The 27509-nt window shown below is 43.8% G+C and overlaps 1 protein-coding gene across 1 annotated transcript; it reads left to right on the top strand.

Annotated features, from left to right (window-relative positions):
- The first annotated feature begins 7906 nt into the window (after window positions 1–7906).
- On the top strand, window positions 7907–26368 carry LOC139549832 (uncharacterized). The gene is made up of 5 exons (XM_071360578.1): window positions 7907–8057; window positions 15562–15823; window positions 24402–24435; window positions 24642–24912; window positions 26040–26368. Exons 1-5 carry the CDS (start codon window positions 7988–7990, stop codon window positions 26366–26368), a joined length of 966 nt encoding a protein of 321 aa, XP_071216679.1. The 5' UTR covers window positions 7907–7987.
- Window positions 26369–27509: the final 1141 nt, after the last annotated feature.

Genomic DNA, 27509 nt, shown 5'->3' with positions numbered 1-27509 from the left:
TCTATTCTGGTTAGAGACAGTTCACGCTGTTCTGTGAACAGAGTAGTACACAGCATTGTATAAGATCTTCAATTTCTTGGCAATTTCTCGCATGGAAAAGCCTTCACTTCTCAGAACAAGAAAAGACTGACGAGTTTCAGAAGAAATTCTTTGTTTCTGTCCATTTTGAGCCTGTAATCGAACCCACAAATGCTGATGCTCCAGATACTCAACTAGACTAAAGAAGGCCAGTTTTATTGCTTTTTTAATCAGAATAACAGTTTCAGCTGTGGTAACATAATTGTAAAAGGGTTTTCTAATGATGAATTAGCCTTTTAAAATTATATACTTGGATTAGCTAAAACAACGTGCCATTGGAACACAGGAGTGATGGTTGCTGATAATGGGCCTCTCTACGCCTATGTAGATATTCCATTAAAATCAGCCGTTTCCAGCTACAATAGTCATTTACAACATTAACAATGTCTACACTGTATTTCTGATCAGTTTGATGTTATTTTAATGGACAAAAAAATTGCTTTTCAGTCAAAAACAAGGACATTTCTAAGTGACCCCAAACTTTTGAACGGTAGTGTTTATCTGCAGTACATCTCTAGATATATCTATCCACCTCTACGCAGACGACACCATTCTATATACTTCCGGCCCTTCCTTGGACACTGTGCTATCTAACCTCCAAACGAGCTTCAATGCCATACAACACTCCTTCCGTGGCCTCCAACTGCTCTTAAACGCTAGTAAAACCAAATGCATGCTTTTCAACCGTTCGCTGCCTGCACCCGCACGCCCGACTAGCATCACCACCCTGGACGGTTCCGACCTAGAATATGTGGACATCTATAAGTACCTAGGTGTCTGGCTAGACTGCAAACTCTCCTTCCAGACTCATATCAAACATCTCCAATCCAAAATCAAATCAAGAATCGGCTTTCTATTCCGCAACAAAGCCTCCTTCACTCACGCCGCCAAACTTACCCTAGTAAAACTGACTATCCTACCGATCCTCGACTTCGGCGATGTCATCTACAAAATAGCTTCCAATACTCTACTCAGCAAACTGGATGCAGTTTATCACAGTGCCATTCGTTTTGTTACTAAAGCACCTTATACGACCCACCACTGCGACCTGTATGCCCTAGTCGGCTGGCCCTCGCTACATGTTCGTCGTCAGACCCACTGGCTCCAGGTCATCTACAAGGCTATGCTAGGTAAAGTGCCGCCTTATCTCAGTTCACTGGTCACGATGGCTACACCCACCCGCAGCACGCGCTCCAGCAGGTGTATCTCACTGATCATCCCTAAAGCCAAAACCTCATTTGGACGCCTTTCCTTCCAGTTCTCTGCTGCCTGCGACTGGAACGAATTGCAAAAATCTCTGAAGTTGGAGACTTTTATCTCCCTCAACAACTTTAAAAATCTGCTATCCGAGCAGCTAACCGATCGCTGCAGCTGTACATAGTCCATCTGTAAACTACCCACCCAATTTACCTACCTCACCCCCCATACTGCTTTTATTTATTTACTTTTCTGCTCTTTTGCACACCAGTATCTCTTCTTGCACATGATCATCTGATGATTTATCACTCCAGTGTTAATCTGCTAAATTGTAATTATTCGATTTATTGCCTACCTCATGCCTTTTGCACACATTGTATATAGATTCTCTTTTTTTCTACCATGTTATTGACTTGTTTATTGTTTACTCCATGTGTAACTCTGTGTTGTCTGTTCACACTGCTATGCTTTATCTTGGCCAGGTCGCAGTTGCAAATGAGAACGTGTTCTCAACTAGCCTACCTGGTTAAATAAAGGTGAAATAAAAAATAAATAAAAATATATATCTACAGTACATCTCTCCATATATCTGCAGTATATCTACAGTACATCTCTCCATATATCTGCAGTATATCTACAGTACATCTCTCCATATATCTGCAGTATATCTACAGTACATCTCTCCATATATCTGCAGTATATCTACAGTACATCTCTCCATATATCTGCAGTATATCTACAGTACATCTCTCCATATATCTGCAGTATATCTACAGTACATCTCTCCATATATCTGCAGTATATCTACAGTACATCTCTCCATATATCTGCAGTATATCTACAGTACATCTCTCCATATATCTGCAGTATATCTACAGTACATCTCTCCATATATCTGCAGTATATCTACAGTACATCTCTCCATATATCTGCAGTATATCTACAGTACATCTCTCCATATATCTGCAGTATATCTACAGTACATCTCTACATATATCTGCAGTATATCTACAGTACATCTCTCCATATATCTGCAGTATATCTACAGTACATCTCTACATATATCTGCAGTATATCTACAGTAGATCTCTCCATATATCTGCAGTATATCTACAGTACATCTCTACATATATCTGCAGTATATCTACAGTACATCTCTCCATATATCTGCAGTATATCTACAGTACATCTCTCCATATATCTGCAGTATATCTACAGTACATCTCTCCATATATCTGCAGTATATCTACAGTACATCTCTACATATATCTGCAGTATATCTACAGTACATCTCTCCATATATCTGCAGTATATCTACAGTACATCTCTACATATATCTGCAGTATATCTACAGTACATCTCTCCATATATCTGCAGTATATCTACAGTACATCTCTACATATATCTGCAGTATATCTACAGTACATCTCTCCATATATCTGCAGTATATCTACAGTACATCTCTCCATATATCTGCAGTATATCTACAGTACATCTCTCCATATATCTGCAGTATATCTACAGTACATCTCTCCATATATCTGCAGTATATCTACAGTACATCTCTCCATATATCTGCAGTATATCTACAGTACATCTCTCCATATATCTGCAGTATATCTACAGTACATCTCTCCATATATCTGCAGTATATCTACAGTACATCTCGCCATATATCTGCAGTATATCTACAGTAGATCTCTCCATATATCTGCAGTATATCTACAGTACATCTCTCCATATATCTGCAGTATATCTACAGTACATCTCTCCATATATCTGCAGTATATCTACAGTACATCTCTCCATATATCTGCAGTATATCTACAGTACATCTCTCCATATATCTGCAGTATATCTACAGTAGATCTCTCCATATATCTGCAGTATATCTACAGTACATCTCTCCATATATCTGCAGTATATCTACAGTACATGGTGGTAGGTTTAAACAACAACAATGTTGTTCAGCCAGGTGGTTACGTAACGGTATTGTAATGTTATTGTAGCGGCTGATTTTCTCATGTCCTTGATAACCCTGACTCTGGCAGAGGACAGATGAACCATGATTAATCCCTGTTCCACATATGACTTTGAAAACAATCAATATTGCGTTGGGTGGGTACCTCTAACCCTGACTCTGACAGAGGACAGATTAACCACGATTAATCCCTGTGGATGGGTGGGTACCTCTAACCCTGCGGAGATATGACTAGGGTCAGGTTCTATACACATGAACTACCGGCTTATGTGTGTTATGTGTTATGTGTGTTATAGCCTGTCCCCACCCTAACTATATGGTAACTATATGTTAACTCTATGTTAACTCTATGTTAACTCTATGGTAACTCTATGGTAACTCTATGGTAACTCTATGTTAACTCTATGGTAACTCTATGGTAACTCTATAGTAACTCTATGGTAACTCTATGCTGATCTCCATATAGTCTGATGAACAGTGTAGCGGAGTGATGGTGGGGGTTATTGTTGAGGGAGGCAGTGATGGTGGGGGTTATTGTTGAGGGAGACAGTGATGGTGGGGGTTATTGTTGAGGGAGGCAGTGATGGTGGGGGTTATTGTTGAGGGAGGCAGTGATGGTGGGGGTTATTGTTGAGGGAGGCAGCGATGGTAGGGGTTATTGTTGAGGGAGGCAGCGATGGTGGGGGTTATTGCTGAGGTAGGCAGTGATGGTGGGGGTTATTGTTGAGGGAGGCAGTGATGGTGGGGGTTATTGTTGAGGGAGACAGTGATGGTGGGGGTTATTGTTGAGGGAGACAGTGATGGTGGGGGTTATTGTTGAGGGAGGCAGTGATGGTGGGGGTTATTGTTAAGGGAGGCAGTGATGGTGAGGGTTATTGTTGAGGGAGGCAGTGATGTTGGGGGTTATTGTTGAGGGAGGCAGTGATGGTGGGGGTTATTGTTGAGGTAGGCAGTGATGGTGTGGGTTATTGTTGAGGGAGGCAGTGATGGTGGGGGTTATTGTTGAGGGAGGCAGTGATGGTGGGGGTTATTGTTGAGGGAGGCAGTGATGTTGGGGGTTATTGTTGAGGGAGACAGTGATGGTGGGGTTATTGTTGAGGGAGGCAGTGATGGTAGGGGTTATTGTTGAGGGAGGCAGTGATGGTGGGGGTTATTGTTGAGGGAGGCAGTGATGGTGGGGGTTATTGTTGAGGGAGGCAGTGATGGTAGGGGTTATTGTTGAGGGAGGCAGTGATGGTGGGGGTTATTGTTGAGGGAGGCAGTGATGGTGGGGGTTATTGTTGAGGGAGGCAGTGATGGTGGGGGTTATTGTTGAGGGAGGCAGTGATGGTAGGGGTTATTGTTGAGGGAGGCAGTGATGGTGGGGGTTATTGTTAAGGGAGGCAGTGATGGTGAGGGTTATTGTTGAGGGAGGCAGTGATGTTGGGGGTTATTGTTGAGGGAGGCAGTGATGGTGGGGGTTATTGTTGAGGTAGGCAGTGATGGTGGGGGTTATTGTTGAGGGAGGCAGTGATGGTGGGGGTTATTGTTGAGGGAGGCAGTGATGGTGGGGGTTATTGTTGAGGGAGGCAGTGATGTTGGGGGTTATTGTTGAGGGAGACAGTGATGGTGGGGGTTATTGTTGAGGGAGGCAGTGATGGTAGGGGTTATTGTTGAGGGAGGCAGTGATGGTGGGGGTTATTGTTGAGGGAGGCAGTGATGGTGGGGGTTATTGTTGAGGGAGGCAGTGATGGTAGGGGTTATTGTTGAGGGAGGCAGTGATGGTGGGGGTTATTGTTGAGGGAGGCAGTGATGGTGGGGGTTATTGTTGAGGGAGGCAGTAATGGTGAGGGTTATTGTTGAGGGAGGCAGTGATGGTGGGGGTTATTGTTGAGGGTGGCAGTGATGTTGGGGGTTATTGTTGAGGGAGGCAGTGATGGTGAGGGCTATTGTTGAGGGAGGCAGTGATGGTGAGGGCTATTGTTGAGGGAGGCATTGCTGTGTTTTTAATCTGTCATCTGGACCTGAATAAAAGTGGTCATAGATTTTAGACTGTAAAGATCAAATGATGGGATGTTGATTGCGACTGTCTAAAATCTGCTGTGGCACTAAGTGCATTGTGGGAAACAGTACAGGGTTGCGTAAGAACGTATGAAAAGATTGACGGAAGATTCTTAGAAAATAATGATGTGTGTGAGAGAGAGAGAGAGAGAGAGAGAGAGAGAGAGACAGAGAGAAAGGCAGAGAGAGACAGAGAGAGAGAGAGAAAGGCAGAGAGACAGAGAGAGAGAGGCAGAGAGGCAGAGAGGCAGAGAGGGAGAGAGGGAGAGAGGGAGAGAGGCAGAGAGAGAGAGAGAGAGAGAGAGAGAAAGAGAGAGAGACAGAGAAAGAGAGAGGATCTGGCTAATACCAATTAGGATCTGGCAAAAAATACTTGAATCAGTTATGGAACCAATTGCCCTTAATGGTTGAGGTCTGGGGGCCGCTCACCAACCAAGAATTCACAAAATTGGACAAACACCAAATTGAGACTCTGCAAAAATATACTCTGTGTACAAGCTGATCCTGGGGCTCTGTTCACAAACACAAACAGACTCCACAGAGCCCCAGGACAGCAACACAATTAGACCCAACCAAATCATGAGAAAACAAAAAGGTAATTACTTGACACATTGGAAAGAATTTACAAAAAAAAAGAGCAAACTAGAATGCTATTTGGCCCTAAACAGAGAGTACACAGTGGCAGAATACCTGACCACGGTGACTGACCCAAACTTAAGGAAAGCTTTGACTATGTACAGACTCAGTGAGCATAGCCTTGCTATTGAGAAAGGCCGCCATAGGCAGACCTGGCTCTCAAGAGAAGACAGGCTATGTGCACACTGCCCACAAAATGAGGTGGAAACTGAGCTGCACTTCCTAACCTCCTGCCAAATGTATGACCATATTAGAGACACATATTTCCCTCAGATTACACAGACCCCAAAATAATTAGAAAACATATCCAATTTTGATAAACTCCCATATCTACTGGGTGAAATAGCACAGTGTGTCACGGCTGTTTAAAGGTAGAGGACCAAGGTGCAGCGTGGTGAGCGTACATTTTCTTTTATTAATATAAGATGACGCCGAACAAAACAATAAACACTACAAAAACAAACCGTAAAGCTCAAAGGCAATGTGCCCTAAACAAGTCAACTTCCCACAAACACAGGTGGAAAAAAGAGCCACCTAAGTATGGTTCACAATCAGAGACAACGATAGACAGCTGCCTCTGATTGAGAACCACACCCGGCCAAAACACAAAGAAATAGAAAACATAGAAATAAAGAAACTAGAATGCCCACCCTAGTCACACCCTGGCCTGACCAAAATAGAGGATAAAAACCTCTTTATGGCCAGGGCGTGACACAGTGTGCCATTACAGCAGCAATATTTGTGGCCTGTTGCCACAAGAAAAGGTCAACCAGTGAAGAACAAACACCATTGTAAATACAACCCATATTTATTTTTTATTTATTTTCCCTTTTGTACTTTAACTGTTTGCATATCAATACAACACTGTATATAGACATAATATGACATTCCAAACGTCTTTATTCTTTCGAAGTTTTGATAGTGTCATTTTTAAATGTTCCATTTTTATTATCTATTTCACTTGCTTTGGTAATGTAAACATATGTTTCCCATGTCAATAAAGCCCCTTGAATTGAATTCAATTGAAATTGAGAGGGGGGGGGGGGGGGGAGGGAGGAGAGGAGAGAGAGAGAGAGAGAGAGAGAGAGAGAGAGTTTATGTATTATTATATTATGTTTAATATCTACTTCACTTGGTTTGGCAATGTTAACATATGTTTCCCATGCCAATACAGCCCTTAAATTGAAATTGAATTGAGAGAGAGAGAGAGAGAGAGAGAGAGAGAGAGAGAGAGACAGAAAGAGAGAGAGAGACAGAGAGAGAGAGACAGAGACAGAGACAGAGACAGAGAGAGACAGAGACAGAGACAGAGAGACAGAGAGGCAGAGTGACAGAGTGACAGAGTGACAGAGTGAGAGAGAGAGAGAGAGAGAGAGAGAGAGAGAGAGAGAGAGAGAGAGAGAGAGAGAGAGAGAGAGAGAGAGGAAGGATCCAATCAACCATCTGGTCTCTCCATGGTGAGCCTCAGGCAGCATGAGAGGTGCTGCCTGTCAGTCAGGCAGGATAAAGCATCACTATAATGATTATTTTTTAGGACTCATGTGATGTTGACCTGTTCTATGGTGTAATTCAGGACAATCCCAATCCCCTAACCCTCATCACCCACCGCTCTCTCACTGCCTGGCAGCTGGGCTGGAGAGAGTCCTAAATAGTCCAGATTAAACTCCCTCTGTTTCTGCCTCTCTCTCTCTCTCTCTCTCTCTCTCTCTCTCTCTCTCTCTCTCCCTCCCTCCCTCCCTCTCCCTCTCTCTCTCTCACTCCCTCCCTCTCTCTCTCCCCCTCTCTCTCTCTCTCCCGCTCCCTCTCCCTCCCTTTCTCTCTCTCCACCGCTCCCTCTCCCTCTCCCTCCCTTTCTCTCTCTCCACCGCTCCCTCTCTCTCTACCTCTCTTTCTCTCTCCCCCTCTCTCTCTCCCGCTCCCTCTCTCTCTCGCTCCCTCTCTCTCTCTCTCTCTCTCTCCCTCTGTCTCCCTCCCTCTACCTCTCTCTCAGTTTCTATATCCCTCTCTCTCTCTCTCTCTCTCTCTCCCTCACTCTCACCCAGACACTCAGTTCATATGTGTCTCTTGTGTCTAGCAGCAGACATGTCTACAGGAGGAGTACACCGCGGCTTCCTCAGAAAATATGGTGAGATTGACAGTCTTCTAATGGTTCTAATGGTGTCGTCTGTCTGGCAGGGAATAGAGGGATTAACTTGTTGTGCTGTGCAAAAAAACAAATATGGTTTTGATTTTTAAATGCTTTGATACTGTTTGACGATGACATTTGTCGGACAATATAACAGCTTGTCTTATTCAGCTTTTTCCCCCCCTGAAATTAGACAAATAGACCTCGAAATAGACCTCGTACTTTCCAGTATCCGTTATCCGGGTGCTACGTGGAAGATGTACCATGATATGAAGCAGGAAGTGTTGACGCTACAGCTGTCTGAACAGATACTCTACCTGCTGTAAAATAACCAAACCAGTGATTAGATTCAACTCATGTTATATTATATTCAACCTATTAGTTATAACTGTTAATTTACTAATCTGTAAATAAATTACCAATATTAATAACTAGTTCTGAATCCTCCATAAAGTATACCTGAATGAAAGTAATAGTTATCTGTTTGTACTGGTCATCTGTTGGTCTCCCAGTTAGATTGTTCTAATGACTTGTTGTCGTAGCGTCCCTTCCATCAGTGCTGCTGTGATGTGTAGGTGATGCGATGTCGCTATGTGTGTCTCAGATTATCCCCACATCTCTCAGGATAATCCACTTGTTGATCCCCACACCTCTCAGGATAATCCATCTGTTTCACTCTAATAATCCCAGCATTCTCCTCCTTCTCCGTCAGCCTAACAAATTCTCTCCATCCACATCCATATATTATTGTTATTTACACAGAGGCTGGCTGGTGGTTCTGGTAATGTCTCTGAAGGACAGAGACACAGAGATATTATAGCTACCTGGGGGATTCTTACCAAACTGGCGCTAAACACCAATTTTATTTTATTTTTAAAGACAAAATAATAAAAATAGACATTTTCCACCGTACTTCCTCTTGGATCACTGGGATTGGGATCTGTGTTGATCACTGGGATTGGGATCTGTATTGATCACTGGGATTGGGATCTGTGTTGATCACTGGGATTGGGATCTGTATTGATCACTGGGATTGGGATCTGTATTGATCACTGGGATTGGGATCTGTGTTGATCACTGGGATTGGGATCTGTATTGATCACTGGGATTGGGATCTGTATTGATCACTGGGATTGGGATCTGTATTGATCACTGGGATTGGGATCTGTATTGATCACTGGGATTGGGATCTGTATTGATCACTGGGATTGGGATCTGTATTGATCACTGGGATTGGGATCTGTATTGATCACTGGGATTGGGATCTGTATTGATCACTGGGATTGGGATCTGTGTTGATCACTGGGATTGGGATCTGTATTGATCACTGGGATTGGGATCTGTATTGATCACTGGGATTGGGATCTGTATTGATCACTGGGATTGGGATCTGTATTGATCACTGGGATTGGGATCTGTATTGATCACTGGGATTGGGATCTGTGTTGATCACTGGGATTGGGATCTGTATTGATCTATTTCATAGTTATTGTTACGTTTATTGATCAGAAATCATGCATTTTACCACAACTACTAACAAAGTCCAAAAAAGTAATAAAAACTAAAATATATATATTTTTTTTACGTTGCTCACCTAATGAAAAGACCTGAGGTAAACATAACACTGAAAACAAATATATTTACAATTTAAATTATAACAAATATTTTGTCATTTATTTCATTACCGCAACAAAAACCTTTTCTGAATAATTTTTGGGGTCATAATTACTTATGTATAGATGTCATTCGTATGTGCACATATTTGGATAATGAACAAAAGACACAAAAACAGATTAAGCCAAAACTAAATATTGGTGCATTAAGGTAAGGATTTCAGAGACGAGAACGCATGTTGCAGAGTGTGCCATTGAAAAACTGTACTGATCTCTATCAGAGAATCAGTAACCCGATACATTATCAAACTGTTCTGGTCTCTATCAATGATTCAGTAACCCGATACATTATCAAACTGTACTGATCTCTATCAGTGATTCAGTAACCCGATACATTATCAAACTGTACTGATCTCTATCAGTGATTCAGTAACCCAATACATTATCAAACTGTACTGAACTCCATTAGAGAATCAGTAACCCAATACATTATCAAAATGTACTGGTCTCTATCAGAGATTCAGTAACCCGATACATTATCAAAATGTACTGGTCTCTATCAGAGATTCAGTAACCCGATACATTATCAAACTGTACTGATCTCTATCAGTGATTCAGTAACCCGATACATTATCAAACTGTACTGGACTCCATTAGAGAATCAGTAACCGTAGTAACAGTAGTGATTTGTTAATCCCAGATGATGTCATAATACTAAACTCACTGATCATAATGCTATTGACAAAAATAATATTTGTAATATAATGTATTAGGACCCGCGTTGGGGGTAACGAGTTACAGTAATCATTTTACTTTTACGATTAACGGCACGCACCTCTGATCTTTGCCATTAATCGCGCCAGTGAACCCATAGAAGGCTTTACGGTCTAGATGAGGGTGTGCTTTCTAGAACCCATAGAAGGCTTTACGGTCTAGTGGAGGGTGTGCTTTCTAGAACCCATCGAGGGCTTCACCGTCTAGTGGAGGGTGTGCTTTCTAGAACCCATAGAGGGCTTTACGGTCTAGTGGAGGGTGTGCTTTCTAGAACCCATAGAGGGCTTCACCGTCTAGTGGAGGGTGTGCTTTCTAGAACCCATAGAGGGCTTTACGGTCTAGTGGAGGGTGTGCTTTCTAGAACCCATAGAGGGCTTTACGGTCTAGTGGAGGGTGTGCTTTCTAGAACCCATAGAGGGCTTCACCGTCTAGTGGAGGGTGTGCTTTCTAGAACCCATAGAGGGCTCTACGGTCTAGTGGAGGGTGTGCTTTCTAGAACCCATAGAGGGCTCTACGGTCTAGTGGAGGGTGTGCTTTCTAGAACCCATAGAGGGCTTTACGGTCTAGTGGAGGGTGTGCTTTCTAGAACCCATAGAGGGCTTCACCGTCTAGTGGAGGGTGTGCTTTCTAGAACCCATAGAGGGCTTCACCGTCTAGTGGAGGGTGTGCTTTCTAGAACCCATAGAGGGCTTTACGGTCTAGTGGAGGGTGTGCTTTCTAGAACCCATAGAGGGCTTTACGGTCTAGTGGAGGGTGTGCTTTCTAGAACCCATAGAGGGCTTTACGGTCTAGTGGAGGGTGTGCTTTCTAGAACCCATAGAGGGCTTTACGGTCTAGTGGAGGGTGTGCTTTCTAGAACCCATAGAGGGCTTTACGGTCTAGTGGAGGGTGTGCTTTCTAGAACCCATAGAGGGCTTCACGGTCTAGTGGAGGGTGTGCTTTCTAGAACCCATAGAGGGCTTAACCGTCTAGTGGAGGGTGTGCTTTCTAGAACCCATAGAGGGCTTTACGGTCTAGTGGAGGGTGTGCTTTCTAGAACCCATAGAGGGCTTCACCGTCTAGTGGAGGGTGTGCTTTCTAGAACCCATAGAGGGCTTTACGGTCTAGTGGAGGGTGTGCTTTCTAGAACCCATAGAGGGCTTTACGGTCTAGTGGAGGGTGTGCTTTCTAGAACCCATAGAGGGCTTTACGGTCTAGTGGAGGGTGTGCTTTCTAGAACCCATAGAGGGCTTCACCGTCTAGTGGAGGGTGTGCTTTCTAGAACCCATAGAGGGCTTTACCGTCTAGTGGAGGGTGTGCTTTCTAGAACCCATAGAGGGCTTTACCGTCTAGTGGAGGGTGTGCTTTCTAGAACCCATAGAGGGCTTTACCGTCTAGTGGAGGGTGTGCTTTAGAACCCATAGAGGGCTTCACCATCTAGTGGAGGGTGTGCTTTTAGAACCCATAGAGGGCTTTACGGTCTAGTGGAGGGTGTGCTTTCTAGATACACCATAGAGGAGCTTTACGGTCTAGTGGAGGGTGTGCTTTCTAGAACCCATAGAGGGCTTTACCGTCTAGTGGTGGGTGTGCTTTCTAGAACCCATAGAGGGTTCACCGTCTAGTGGAGGGTGTGCTTTCTAGAACCCATAGAGGGCTTTACGGTCTAGTGGAGGGTGTGCTTTCTAGAACCCATAGAGGGCTTCACCGTCTAGTGGAGGGTCTGCTTTCTAGAACCCATAGAGGGCTTTACGGTCTAGTGGAGGGTGTGCTTTCTAGAACCCATAGAGGGCTTTACGGTCTAGTGGAGGGTGTGCTTTCTAGAACCCATAGAGGGCTTTACGGTCTAGTGGAGGGTGTGCTTTCTAGAACCCATAGAGGGCTTTACGGTCTAGTGGAGGGTGTGCTTTCTAGATAACCATAGAGGGCTTTACGGTCTAGTGGAGGGTGTGCTTTCTAGATAACCATAGAGGGCTTTACGGTCTAGTGGAGGGTGTGCTTTCTAGAACCCATAGAGGGCTTTACCGTCTAGTGGAGGGTGTGCTTTCTAGAACCCATAGAGGCCTTTACGGTCTAGTGGAGGGTGTGCTTTCTAGAACCCATAGAGAGCTTTACGGTCTAGTGGAGGGTGTGCTTTCTAGAACCCATAGAGGGCTTTACGGTCTAGTGGAGGGTCTGCTTTCTAGAACCCATAGAGGGCTTTACGGTCTAGTGGAGGGTGTGCTTTCTAGAACCCATAGAGGGCTTCACCGTCTAGTGGAGGGTGTGCTTTCTAGAACCCATAGAGAGCTTTACGGTCTAGTGGAGGGTGTGCTTTCTGGACCCATAGAGGGCTTTACGGTCTAGTGGAGGGTGTGCTTTCTAGAACCCATAGAGGGCTTTACGGTCTAGTGGAGGGTGTGCTTTCTAGAACCCATAGAGGGCTTTACGGTCTAGTGGAGGGTGTGCTTTCTGGACCCATAGAGGGCTTTACGGTCTAGTGGAGGGTGTGCTTTCTAGATAACCATAGAGGGCTTTACGGTCTAGTGGAGGGTGTGCTTTCTAGATAACCATAGAGGGCTTTACGGTCTAGTGGAGGGTGTGCTTTCTAGAACCCATAGAGTGCTTTACGGTCTAGATGAGGGTGTGCTTTCTAGAACCCATAGAGGGCTTCACCGTCTAGTGGAGGGTGTGCTTTCTAGAACCCATAGAGTGCTTTACGGTCTAGTGGTGGGTGTGCTTTCTAGAACCCATAGAGGGCTTTACGGTCTAGTGGAGGGTGTGCTTTCTAGAACCCATAGAGGGCTTCACCGTCTAGTGGAGGGTGTGCTTTCTGGACCCCATAGAGGGCTTCACCGTCTAGTGGAGGGTGTGCTTTCTAGAACCCATAGAGGGCTTCACCGTCTAGTGGAGGGTGTGCTTTCTAGATAACCATCGCTATGCAACCAGCAATGGCTGCTGGAGAGAAAGATTTTGAAAGAAAAGAAAGGACATCTGTACAGAGGTTGAGCTTATATTAAGCTGTGCAACATAAGACATTTCATAGGATTACACATAAATATAAAGTCTAAAGGGATTTTTAAAATTCATATATTTCATTATTCTCACTTTCCCACCGCGAGGGAACTTCTGACAGTTATCAGACCCTCGGAAATGATTTCCCCGTTCCATATGATCCATGCTACAGAAATCTGGTTTATGCCCCCTGTCCAAATCGTGATAGGCATAATTATCCTAATATTATACTTTTATTTTCAACTATAAAAACGTGTAAACATGGTCTGATTACAAACAAACAAAATCTGTAATCAGTTACGTTACCAGCAAAAATATTGTAATCAGATTACAGATACTTTTGAAAAACTAGATAATTAGTTATTGGATTACTTTCAAATTCAAACTGTTTTCTCAATGACATTCAATTCCGCATTGAAGAAATGTGCACGTTTAAGTTTGATCCAGCTGAGTGAGTCTGACCACCAATCAGAGACCACTATGATGTCACACCAAATGCGTTTGATGGATCATTTTTGTCTTCTTGTAATACCTTCCCAACCCTGACCCCCAGTACTCTAACTAGTAACCTTCCCAACCCTGACCCCCAGTACTCTAACTAGTAACCTTCCCAACCCTGACCCCCAGGACTCTAACTAGTAACCTTCCCAACCCTGACCCCCAGTACTCTAACTAGTAACCTTCCCAACCCTGACCCCCAGTACACTAACTAGTAACCTTCCCAACCCTGACCCCCAGTACTCTAACTTGTAATCTTCCCAACCCTGACCCCCAGTACTCTAACTAGTAACCTTCCCAACCCTGACCCCCAGTACTCTAACTAGTAACCTTCCCAACCCTGACCCCCAGTACTCTAACTAGTAACCTTCCCAACCCTGACCCCCAGTACTCTAACTAGTAACCTTCCCAACCCTGACCCCCAGTACTCTAACTAGTAACCTTCCCAACCCTGACTCCCAGGACTCTAACTAGTAACCTTCCCAACCCTGACCCCCAGTACTCTAACTAGTAACCTTCCCAACCCTGACCCCCAGTACTCTAACTAGTAACCTTCTCAACCCTGACCCCCAGGACTCTAACTAGTAACCTTCCCAACCCTGACCCCCAGTACTCTAACTAGTAACCTTCCCAACCCTGACCCCCAGTACTCTAACTAGTAACCTTCCCAACCCTGACCCCCAGTACTCTAACTAGTAACCTTCCCAACCCAGACCCCCAGTACTCTAACTAGTAACCTTCTCAACCCTGACCCCCAGGACTCTAACTAGTAACCTTCCCAACCCTGACCCCCAGTACTCTAACTAGTAACCTTCCCAACCCTGACCCCCAGTACTCTAACTAGTAACCTTCCCAACCCTGACCCCCAGTACTCTAACTAGTAACCTTCCCAACCCTGACCCCCAGTACTCTAACTAGTAACCTTTTCAACCCTGACCCCCAGGACTCTAACTAGTAACCTTCCCAACCCTGACCCCCAGTGGGGTAAAAGGGGTGTTTGAGATAAATATCCTATTTCTGAAGTCATATAAGTGAAGAAATTAAATGAACGTATGCTCATCTAAGGACTACTCTCCTATTTGATGCATCATGGGTGAATAAAACTTTATTTAAAAGCAACTTGAAAAAGTATTACGGTAATGAGAACCCTGTCCGAAGACACTGTTTTAACGTAATAAATATTACATTTTAATGTAAACTTCAACTAGTATTCCATTTTTTTGATTTATGGACAAACTACAGCAGCATATTTTGTGTTTTAGTCGAATAAGTTAGGTTTTTCTAAAGTAAAATTGTATAAAATTATACAAGAATTTAATCCGACGCATTTCGGAAATGAGCATTTGAAATTAAAATTTACAAAATTCTGGCTAAAATCTAAAAATGTCTTTAAAATAGGATACTTCCATAAACTAGGCATCTTAGTCTTCAAAATGGAAGTTGATTGTTGCAGATGCACCATGGTTTTCTGACTCAATTTGCTACTGCCATGGTTATAACTGGTGTCATGAGAATCACCCACCTCCTCCACTGTCTGTCTGTCTGTAAGTCCCTTGTTCCAGCAATGCTACTGTTGACTGTTGAATTATAGCACACTTTACTATCCTTGTGTCCTCTTCCTTTGCTCCCGCCCCCCGCCCCGCCTCCAGGTGGTTTCAAGCTGTTTAAGCAGTGGAAAGAGCGCTACCTGGTGCTGACAGTGGAAGGCAGTCTGAGGGTGTGTCGCGACGCAGAGAGTCCTCCTGACCAGGTGGTGGCACTGCAGTGGAACTGTGAGGCCATCGTAGAGGGCAGGGAGATCCTGGACCTACCCCGGCTTCCCCCGGGGGGAAGGAGAGACTGCTGCTTCGCCCTCATCCTGCCCCAGGAAAAGTTCCTGTTACTACTGGCTGACAGCCCAGAGGACTGCAGGTTTGTAGCAGTACTGTAGTAGTTGTAGTAGTAGTAGTAGTAGTAGTAGTAGTAGTAGTAGTAGTAGTAGTAGTAGTACTAGTAGAAGTAGTAGTACTAGTAGTAGTACTAGTAGTAGTACTAGTAGTAGTAGTATAAGTAGTACTAGTAGCAGTAGTACTAGTAGAAGTGGTAGTAGTAGTAGTAGTAGTAGTAGTAGTAGAAGTAGTAGTAGTAGCAGTAGTACTAGTAGAAGTAGTAGTCGAAGTAGTAGTAGTAGTTGTAGTAGTTGTTGTTGTAGTAGTAGTACTGCAGTAGTAGTGGTAGTAGTAGTAGTACTAGTAGAAGTAGTAGTAGTAGTAGTAGTAGTAGTAGTAGTAGTTGTTGTTGTTGTAGTAGTACTGCAGTAGTAGTGGTAGTAGTAGTAGTAGTAGTAGTAGTAGTAGTAGTAGTAGTAGTAGTACTACAGTAGTAGTGGTAGTAGTAGTAGTACTAGTAGTAGTAGTAGTAGTTGTTGTTGTTGTAGTAGTACTGCAGTAGTAGTGGTAGTAGTAGTAGTAGTAGTTGTTGTTGTTGTAGTAGTACTGCAGTAGTAGTGGTAGTAGTAGTAGTACTAGTAGAAGTAGTAGTAGTAGTAGTAGTAGTAGCAGTAGTACTAGTAGAAGTAGTAGTAGAAGTAGTAGTAGTAGTTGTAGTAGTTGTTGTTGTAGTAGTAGTAGTGCAGTAGTAGTGGTAGTAGTAGTAGTAGTAGTAGCAGTAGTAGTAGTAGTAGTAGTAGCAGTAGTAGTAGTAGCAGTAGTAGTAGTAGTAGTAGTAGCAGTAGTAGTAGTACTAGTAGAAGTAGTAGTAGTAGTAGAAGTAGTAGTAGTAGCAGTAGTAGTAGTAGCAGTAGTAGTAGAAGTAGTAGTAGTACTAGTAGTAGCAGTAGCAGTAGTAGTAGTAGAAGTAGTAGTAGTACTAGTAGAAGTAGTACTAGTACCAGTAGTAGTAGTAGAAGTAGTAGTTGTTGTTGTAGTAGTAGTACTGCAATAGTAGTAGTAGTATTTAGTATTTATTAAGATCCTGGGGTCCATTCAGGGTTAAAACAATTACATCACAACAAAACAAAACACAACAACAGCCTACATCATAAATAAAACAAAACATCATACAAGACATTATTACATTACTACTCTGTTCTTACAATATAACATCCACAATACCGCAACATTACAGTGTGTGTGTTTGTAGAGTGCCTGTCTCTTCACAGTCGACGTTGTGCCACGGGGTGTTGTTTAATCTGTTTAAATCTGTTATTTTACTGCTCGCTTGAGTTACTTGATGTTGAACAGAGTTCCATGTAGTAATGACTTGGGCCGTGGCGGTCATGACATGTTGTCAGCCTGATATTGTCATGCAAAGCACTGCCGGTGTCACGGTAACTGACCGTTAATTAACATAAACACGTTTAGCATATACAAGCAGCTGATGCCTTTGACACATCTCTATTTAAATAAATTATAATAAATCAATGTCATAAAACACCGCCACAATAAAATCCATTATTTATTTTAGGTCAAAAGAAACATAATAACAGAAATATATTTCAGAAGAACAGAATATGAGTCCTACTGTATGTTATCTGGCTATGCTATAGACTGTAGGCTTGTTCATTTATCAGACTAGATACTGTATGTTATCTGGCTATGATATAGACTGTAGGCTTGTTCATTTAGCAGACTAGATACTATATGTTATCTGGCTATGATATAGACTGTAGGCTTGTTCATTTATCAGACTAGATACTGTATGTTATCTGGCTATGATATAGACTGTAGGCCTGTTCATTTAGCAGACTAGATACTGTATGTTATCTGGCTATGATATAGACTGTAGGCTTGTTCATTTAGCAGACTAGATACTGTATGTTATCTGGCTATGATATAGACTGTAGGCTTGTTCATTTAGCAGACTAGATACTATATGTTATCTGGCTATGATATAGACTGTAGGCTTGTTCATTTATCAGACTAGATACTGTATGTTATCTGGCTATGATATAGACTGTAGGCCTGTTCATTTAGCAGACTAGATACTGTATGTTATCTGGCTATGATATAGACTGTAGGCTTGTTCATTTATCAGACTAGATATGCTTATAAGTCCCGTGCCATTATTTTATATTATATGATTTTACAGTAATAAGAATAAAATTGAAATATGTTTTTCCCGAAGCGAGGTGTGCATATGTAGTGGCTATGTTGAGCATAAAAGTGATCATTTGAAACAGGTCCTATACGCCAGATTTAGAGTTATTTGACAACTTTAGTTGTAAATTATACAAACCTTAGAATGTGTTAGAAATCAAAAGATATATCGGCTGCATGGTGGGACTACAGACTATTGATGATTTCAGTAAGTTTGCTCTCTGTTCCTCGCCTCAGGCTGCACAAGCTGTTCTCTCATCAAGTCATCATATTTTCACCCATCAGACTATTCTCAGTTGAATATTGTCTTTACTGGAGAAAGGAATGAAGGAGAGAGGAGGAGATGGAAACACACAGTGGTAAGATATTCTGTAGCTAAAGGCAATGTCGGCCAATAAATTATAAAAAATATATTTTTTAAATCCCTATTACTAGGCTAATCAAAATCAAATACAAATTGTAGGACAACTCTGAATTTGTTTAATTTAGGCTAGACAATCATTATTTTAATGATGTTGTTTTTTTGGGGGGGTGGAGGGGGGCTTGGGCTCATATATAGGCCTATAAATATGCATAAGATCTATTATGTTTATGGTTGTTTTTGAATGAATCATCACCTTAGAAAGCGCTGTCATCCAAACAACGGACCTGTTGGTCGTTAGAGCCCTGAGTACCAGGCCATTAGGACCTGATGGTCGTTAGAGCCCTGAGTACCAGGCCATTATGACCTGATGGTCGTTAGAGCCCTGAGTACCAGGCCATTAGGATCTGATGGTCGTTAGAGCCCTGAGTACCAGGCCATTAGGACCTGATGGTCGTTAGAGCCCTGAGTACCAGGCCATTAGGACCTGCTGGTCGTTAGAGCCCTGAGTACCAGGCCATTAGGACCTGATGGTCGTTAGAGCCCTGAGTACCAGGCCATTAGGACCTGATGGTCGTTAGAGCCCTGAGTACCAGGCCATTAGGACCTGATGGTAGTTAGAGCCCTGAGTACCAGGCCATTAGTGACCTGATGGTCGTTAGAGCCCTGAGTACCAGGCCATTAGGACCCGATGGTAGTTAGAGCCCTGAGTACCAGGCCATTAGGACCTGATGGTAGTTAGAGCCCTGAGTACCAGGCCATTAGGGCCTGTTGGTAGTTAAAGCCCTGAGTACCAGGCCATTAGGACATGATGGTCGTCTGTCCGCAACTGCCCTAGTAATGGCTCTATATAGTACTGCATGTTTCACCAGAGTCTGTTCTGGACTTAAGAATATGTGAAAAGACCCCTGGTGGCCTGTCTTGTGGGGTATGTATGGGTTTATGAGCTGTGTTAGATGCTTTCAACACGTCAAAACCTGTCATTAAGACAAGTTGTGATGTAGTAAATCTTTACTTTGAGCCATGAGAGATTGCCATGCAGGTTATTGATATTGTCCCTCCGTGTACATTTAAGGGCCTGCTCTGTTCAGGGCCAACTAGAATGTGTCTCTGTTCTTCTTTGTGGCACTTAACCATATAACTGGGCAGTAGTCTAGGTGTGATAAAAGGCCTTGGGTACTTGTTTAGTTGATCGTGATATTAAGAATACAGAGCAGCTCTATATCTCAGACAGACCTCTCCCCAGTTTAGCTACCATTGCATCAATGATACTCTGAATCACCTATACTCCACACACAGAGACGCATACAAAGCTTTCCCTCGCCCTCCATTTGGCAAATCTGACCATAATTCTATCCTCCTGATTCCTGCTTACAATCAAACATTAAAGCAGGAAGCACCAATGACTAGATCAATAAAAAAGTGGTCAGATGAAGCAGATGCTAAGCTACAGGACTGTTTTGCTAGCACAGGGATTCCTCCAATGGCATTGAGGAGTACACCACATCTGTCATTGGCTTCATCAATAAGTGCATCGATGACCGTACGTACATACCCCAACCAGAAGCCATGGATTACAGGCAGTATCCGCACTGAGCTAAAGGCTAGAGCTGCCGCTTTCAAGCAGCGGGACTCTAACCCAGAGGCTTATAAGAAATCCCGCTACGCCATCCGACGAACCATCAAACAGGCAAAGTGTCAATACAGGACTAAGATTGAGTCGTACTACACCGGCTCTGATGCTCGTCGAATGTGGCAGGGCTTGCAAACTATTACAGACTACAAAGGGAAGCACAGCCGAGAGCTGCCCAGTGACATGAGCCTACCAGACGAGCTAAACTACTTCTATGTTCGCTTCGAGGCAAATAACACTGAAACATGCATGTGAGCACCAGCTGTACCGGAAGACTGTGTCATCACGCTCTCCGCAGCCGATGTGAGTAAGACCTTTAGACAGGTCAACATTCACAAGGCCGCAGGGCTAGACGGATTACCAGGACGTGTACTGCGAACATGCGCTGACCAACTAGCAAGTGTCTTCACTGACATTTTCAACTTCTCCCTGTCCGAGTCTGTAATACTAACATGTTTCAGGCAGACCACCATAGTGCCTGTGACCAAGAACACTAAGGTAACCTCTCTAAATGACAACCGCCCCGTAGCACTCACACCTGTAGCCATAAAGTGCTTTGAAAGGCTGGTCATGGCTCACATCAACACCATCATCCCAGAAACTCCAGACCCACTCCAATTTGCATACCGCCCCAACAGATCCACAGATGATGCAATCTCTATTGCACTTCACACTGCCCTTTCACACCTGGACAAAAGGAACACCTATGTGAGAATGATATTCATTGACTACAGCTCAGCATTCAACACCATAGTGCCCACAAAGCTCATCAATAAGCTAAGGATCCTGGGACTCAACACCTCCCTCTGCAACTGGATCTTGGACTTCCTGACAGGGCGCCCCCAGGTGGTAAGGGTAGGTAACAACACATCCGCCATGCTGATCCTCAACACAGGTGCCCTTCTAGGTATTTTCCACCATAATTTGCAAATAAATTCATTAAAAATCCTACAATGTGATTTTCTGGATTTTTATTTCTCATTTTGTCTGTCATAGTTGAAGTGTACCTATGATGAAAATTACAGGCCTCCCTCATCTTTTTAAGTGGGAGAACTTGCACAATTGGTGGCTGACTAAATACTTTTTTCCCCCACTGTATGCTGAGCACATGTTGGCTGCTTTTCCTTCACTCTGCGGTCCAACTCATCCAAAACCATTTTAATTCGGTTGAATTTGGGTGATTGTGGATGCCAGGTTATCTGATACAGCACTCCATCACTCTCCTTCTTGGCCAAATAGCCCTTACACAGCCTGGAGTTGTGTTGGGTCATTGTCCTGTTGAAAAACAAAGGATAGTCCCACTAAGCGCAAATCAGATGGGATGGTATATCTCTGCAGAATGCTGTAGTAGCCATGCTGGTTAGTGTGCCTAGAGTTCTAAATAAATCACTGACAGTATCACCAGCAAAGCACCCCCACACCATCACACCTCCTCGTCCATGCTTCACGGTGGGAACCACACATGCGGAGATCATCCGTTCACCTACTCTACGTCTAACAAAGACACGGCAATTGTAACCAAAAATGTAAAATTTGCACTCATCAGACCTAAGTACAGTTTTCCACCATTCTAATGTCCATTGCTCGTGTTTCTTGGCCCAAGCAAGTCGGATGGTCTTAGTGACAACAGACCTAGATATGGGGGGAGGTTTTAGTGGCTGGAATATTAGGACAATTGGAGGTTTACAAATTTGCAGCTATAGTATGCTTAACAGTGTAAATTATTATGGTACAGCTATATGGACACTTATCATCATGGTGCTTTATAGTGGTATGTTTACAAACATTGGTTGTGGTAAGTATAACTGAAACGTGGGAATCATTATGGTAAGTGGAGAAATAAGTATAGCCAGTTATAATTGTAGATCATAAAAAAAGAAGATACATTTTTACATGGCTAAAAGAGAAAGAATATAATATCTATTGTTTTACAGGAAACTCATTCTACAAATATACTAGATGAGGTTGGGTGGAAAAAGGACTGGGAAGGAGAAATATATTTCTGTCATGGGCAAAGAAACTCAAAGGGGGTGATTATACTAATTAATAAAAATTTTGATCCGATTGTGCAAACTGTACAAACAGATCCGCAAGGAAGATGGATTATTAGAAATATGCAAAAACAGATCTGGCATTTAAAAAAGTGGAGGCCTCTAACACTTCAATGTTGTGATACTGGCGAAATTCATAGCACATAGAATAAAAAGGGGTTTACCAAATATTGTTCATATTGGAGACAATAGACAACAATTACTTTTAAAAAAAATTTACATTATGAAACATCGAAGATACCAGGCCTGGTCTTCATAGCAGATTTTGAAAAGGCGTTTGATAAAGTATGACTAGAATTTACATATAAATGCCTGGATTATTTTAATTTTGGTGAATCTCTGATATGATGGGTTAAAGTTATGTACAGCAACCCCAGATGTAAAATAGTAAATAATGGTTACATCTCAAAGTATTGAGCTTTTAAGAGGAGTAAAACAAGGCTGTCAAATGTCTCCATATCTATTTATTATGGCCATTGAAATGTTCGCTATTAAAATGAGATCCAACAAGAACATCAAGCAGTTAGATATCCACAGGGGATAAAAACAAAAGTGTCGATGTATGTTGATGACTCTAGTTTTTTCTTAAGTCCACAGTCTGGATCCCTGCACAGTCTCCTTGAACATCTTGATCACTTTTCTAGCCTCTCTGGACTAAAACCTAATTATGACAAGTGTACCATATTATGTATAGGATCGTTAAAAAATACAGTGTTTACACTACCTTGTAGTTTACCAATAAAATGGGCGGATGGTGAAGTAGACACTTGGTATTCACATCTCAAAAAATATAATGAACTTCGTTTCAATAGAAAGTTAGCGAAAATATGAAAAATTCTGCAACCATGGAGAGGTAAATACTTGTCTATTCACGGAAAAATCACATTGATTAACTCTTTGGTCCTTTCACAGTTTACTTACTTACTAATGGCGCTGCCTACTCCAGATGACTCAAGTGTTGCTTTAGTAGTATGCTTAGGGTCATTGTCCTGCTGGAAGGTGAACCTCCGTCCCAGTCTCAAATCTCTGGAAGACCTAAACAGGTTTCCCTCAAGAATTTCCCTGTATTTAGCGCCATTCATCATTCCTTAAATTCTGACCAGTTTCCCAGTACCTGCCGATGAAAAATGATGGTGTTCTCGGGGTGATGAGAGGTGTTGCACCAGACATAGCGTTTTCCTTGATGGCCAAAAAGCTCAATTTTAGTCTCATCTGACCAGAGTACCTTCTTCCATATGTTTGGGGTTCTCCCACATGCCTTTTGGCGAACACCAAACGAGTTTGCTTATTTTCTTCTTTAAGCAATGGCTTTTTTCTGGCCATTCTCCTGTAGAGCCCAGCTCTGTGGAGTGTATGGCTTAAAGTGGTCCTATGGACAGGTACTCCAATCTCCGCTGTGGAGCTTTGCAGCTCCTTCAGGTTTATCTTTGGTCTCTTTGTTGCCTCTCTGATTAATGCCTCTCTGATTAATGCCTTCCTTGCCTGGTCCATGAGTTTTGTTGGGTGGCCCTCTCTTGGCAAGTTTGTTGTGGTGCCATATTCTTTCCATTTTTTAATAATGGATTTAATGGTGCTCTGTGGGATGTTCAAAGTTTCTGATATTTTTTTATAACCCGACCCTGCTCTGTACTTCTCCACAACTTTGTCCCTGACCTGTTTGGAGAGCTCCTTGGTCTTCATGGTGCCTCTTGCTAAGTGGTGTTGCAGACTCTGGGGCCTTTCAGAACAGGTGTATATATACTGAGATCATGTGACACTTAGATTGCACACAGGTAGACTTTATTTATCTAATTATGTGACTTCTGAAGGTAATTGTTTGCACCAGATCTTATTTAGGGGCTTCATAGCAAAGGGGGTGAATACATATGCACGCACCACTTCTCCGTTTTTAATTATTTAGAATTTTTTGAAACAAGTTATTTTTTCATTTCACTTCACCAATTCAAACTATTTTGTGTATGTCCATTACACATGAAATCCAAATAAAAATTAATTTAAATTACAGTTTGTAATGCAACAAAATAGGAAAAACAACAAGGGGGTGAATACTTTTGCAAGGCACTGTACGTCCAGATGATTATGGCTGCTGTCGTGTCTAATCTTAACAAAAGTTGTCTGTTTTTATCTTATCAGGGTTTCAGCCTAGACTAAACGTCTGATCTGTAAACATTACCTTAACAGACAGTTTGGTTACACCAGATCTTATTTAGGGATACAAATTGATATGATATTTTCCAAATTTTTTAAGAAATCCCATGCTTTTAAAAATCCCATGTTTGAGAAATATACCACAACATTTTTGCTCTGCTTCAGTGACATGTTTGAAAGATTTTCATGGTTGTGCTTTTTTTCCGTATGTCTTCCACAGTCTCTGGCTGAAGTTAATCAGGAAAGTGAGAGAGGTAAGTACCTCACTGTTGCCATCTCATATAACTACCCCCATGAGTTGACAGTAGAATTTAGAAAGATTGAAAATGCTTACGTACGGCTTATGAATGCATTATGTACGGGTAAGGTAGTCCTTATAGGTACCCTTAAAAAACAGTTGTTATTTATATTCTGTCCAGAGTTAGTTATCTGATGGTAGTTGACTTCCTGTTTCCTCCAGGGTGTGATGTCAACGCTCGTCCTGCAGAGACAGCAGAGTCTGACCCCGAGCCTCACCGCCCACATCACAGACAGAGACCCCCAACCTGACACTCCCACCGATAGGGACACCGCCTCGCCACGGGCGACACTGAGCACCTCGACCCCCACCGCCACCCCGACTGGTACCCCGACCGTCACCCCGACCACGACGCCCTCAGCCTCCCGGGCCGGGTCCTTCAGAGACAACAGCCTGGGTCAGTCAGGACGTCAACAGAGAGACAACAGCCTGGGTCAGTCAGGACGTTAACAGAGAGACAACAGCCTGGGTCAGTCAGGACGTAAACAGAGAGACAACAGCCTGGGTCAGTCAGGACGTAAACAGAGAGACAACAGCCTGGGTCAGTCAGGACGTTAACAGAGAGACAACAGCCTGGGTCAGTCAGGACGTAAACAGAGAGACAACAGCCTGGGTCAGTCAGGACGTTAACAGAGAGACAACAGCCTGGGTCAGTCAGGACGTTAACAGAGAGACAACAGCCTGGGTCAGTCAGGACGTAAACAGAGAGACAACAGCCTGGGTCAGTCAGGACGTAAACAGAGAGACAACAGCCTGGGTCAGTCAGGACGTAAACAGAGAGACAACAGCCTGGGTCAGTCAGGACGTTAACAGAGAGACAACAGCCTGGGTCAGTCAGGACGTAAACAGAGAGACAACAGCCTGGGTCAGTCAGGACGTTAACAGAGAGACAACAGCCTGGGTCAGTCAGGACGTAAACAGAGAGACAACAGCCTGGGTCAGTCAGGACGTTAACAGAGAGACAACAGCCTGGGTCAGTCAGGACGTTAACAGAGAGACAACAGCCTGGGTCAGTCAGGACGTAAACAGAGAGACAACAGCCTGGGTCAGTCAGGACGTAAACAGAGAGACAACAGCCTGGGTCAGTCAGGACGTAAACAGAGAGACAACAGCCTGGGTCAGTCAGGACGTAAACAGAGAGACAACAGCCTGGGTCAGTCAGGACGTAAACAGAGAGACAACAGCCTGGGTCAGTCAGGACATAAACAGAGAGACAACAGCCTGGGTCAGTCAGGACGTAAACAGAGAGACAACAGCCTGGGTCAGTCAGAACGTCAACAGAGAGACAACAGCCTGGGTCAGTCAGGACGTAAACAGAGAGACAACAGCCTGGGTCAGTCAGGACGTCAACAGAGAGACAACAGCCTGGGTCATTCAGGGTTACACACATTGGTATACTGTACTGTATCTTGTCTTGATTTGTTTTCTTTGCGTGTGTGTGTGTGTGTGTGTGTGTGTGTGTGTGTGTGTGTGTGTGTGTGTGTCTAGGGGGCGGCCACAGACAGTCAGTGCGGTCCGTGCGTAGCGTGGCATCAGTAGCTCCACCCCACCGTACGTCAGACTGTCTTCGCCACGGTAACAGCAGCGACGCGCGGGCGGTGAGGGCGGTGTGTCTGCTGATGGGAGGGGCAGCAGCCTCCTCCGCCCTGGGCTACCTCCAGTCTTGCTCTCCCTCCTCCCCTCTGACCTCCAGAGCCTCCGGCCTGCAGGAGCTGGGCCCGCTGGGCCACGGTGGGGGGGCGGGGAGCTTCTCAGAGATGGGAGGAGGGTCGGGTGGGTCCTTCCATTGTAGTCAGGACGTAGACAACCCCCCACAATTCAACAGTTTCGACTTCGAGGGAGGAGACTCCGACTTTGATGCCTTTGATTGCGGAGGGTTCGCTTTTTAGGGGCTAAAATAAATACAACTGTTAACTTGATAATTTACAGTATAATCTGTTGGATAACTGTTGATAATTTACAGTATAATCTGTTGGATAACTGTTGATAATATACAGTATAATCTGTTCGATAACTGTTGATAATATATAATCTGTTGAATTACTGTTGTTTACTGTATAGGATCTATAACAGCCTTAGAAAGGTACTGTCTATTGATGTCTTTAATTGTTAACCTGTACCATTATTGAATTGTTTGATCACATGTACTTCCTATGCGTTAGTTAATGAAGCCTACAGTCTTAATGATCCTAACCTGAACCCTCCTCAACCAGGGCTGTCCCACACTGACCACCTCTTTTCCTTATAGAATAGCTCTCTGCTAAGTGTTGTTGGTCTGGTAACGCCCCTAACCCTGGGTGTTGTAGGTCTGGTAACGCCCCTAACCCTGGGTGTTGTTGGTCTGGTAACGCCCCTAACCCTGGGTGTTGTTGGTTTGGTAACGCCCCTAACCCTGGGTGTTGTTGGTCTGGTAACGCCCCTAACCCTGGGTGTTGTTGGTCTGGTAACGCCCCTAACCCTGGGTGTTGTTGGTTTGGTAACGCCCCTAACCCTGGGTGTTGTTGGTTTGGTAACGCCCCTAACCCTGGGTGTTGTTGGTCTGGTAACGCCCCTAACCCTGGGTGTTGTTGGTTTGGTAATGCCCCTAACCCTGGGTGTTGTTGGTCTGGTAACGCCCCTAACCCTGGGTGTGTTTGGTCTGGTAACGTCCCTAACCCTGGGTGTGTTTGGTCTGGTAACGCCCCTAACCCTGGGTGTTGATGGTCTGGTAACGCCCCTAACCCTGGGTGTTGTTGGTTTGGTAACGCCCCTAACCCTGGGTGTTGTTGGTCTGGTAACGCCCCTAACCCTGGGTGTTGTTGGTTTGGTAACGCCCCTAACCCTGGGTGTTGTTGGTCTGGTAACGCCCCTAACCCTGGGTGTTGTTGGTCTGGTAACGCCCCTAACCCTGGGTGTAGTAGGTTTGGTAACGCCCCTAACCCGGGGTGTTGTTGGTCTGGTAACGCCCCTAACCCTGGGTGTTGTTGGTCTGGTAACGCCCCTAACCCTGGGTGTAGTAGGTTTGGTAACGCCCCTAACCCGGGGTGTTGT

The sequence above is a fragment of the Salvelinus alpinus genome, chromosome 22, assembly GCF_045679555.1.
Source record: "Salvelinus alpinus chromosome 22, SLU_Salpinus.1, whole genome shotgun sequence".
Lineage (NCBI taxonomy): Eukaryota > Metazoa > Chordata > Actinopteri > Salmoniformes > Salmonidae > Salvelinus > Salvelinus alpinus.
This window is presented reverse-complemented; position numbering and strand designations above follow the sequence as displayed.

What these genes read in the sequence shown, in the direction of transcription:
- LOC139549832 (XM_071360578.1), top strand. Translation starts at nt 7,988, where the DNA reads ATGTGTCTCTTGTGTCTAGCAGCAGACATGTCTACAGGAGGAGTACAC. An exon ending in CGGCTTCCTCAGAAAATATG is followed by an intron (nt 8,058 to 15,561) that starts GTGAGATTGACA and finishes CCCCGCCTCCAG; the next exon opens with GTGGTTTCAAGCTGTTTAAG. An exon ending in TAATCAGGAAAGTGAGAGAG is followed by an intron (nt 24,436 to 24,641) that starts GTAAGTACCTCA and finishes TGTTTCCTCCAG; the next exon opens with GGTGTGATGTCAACGCTCGT.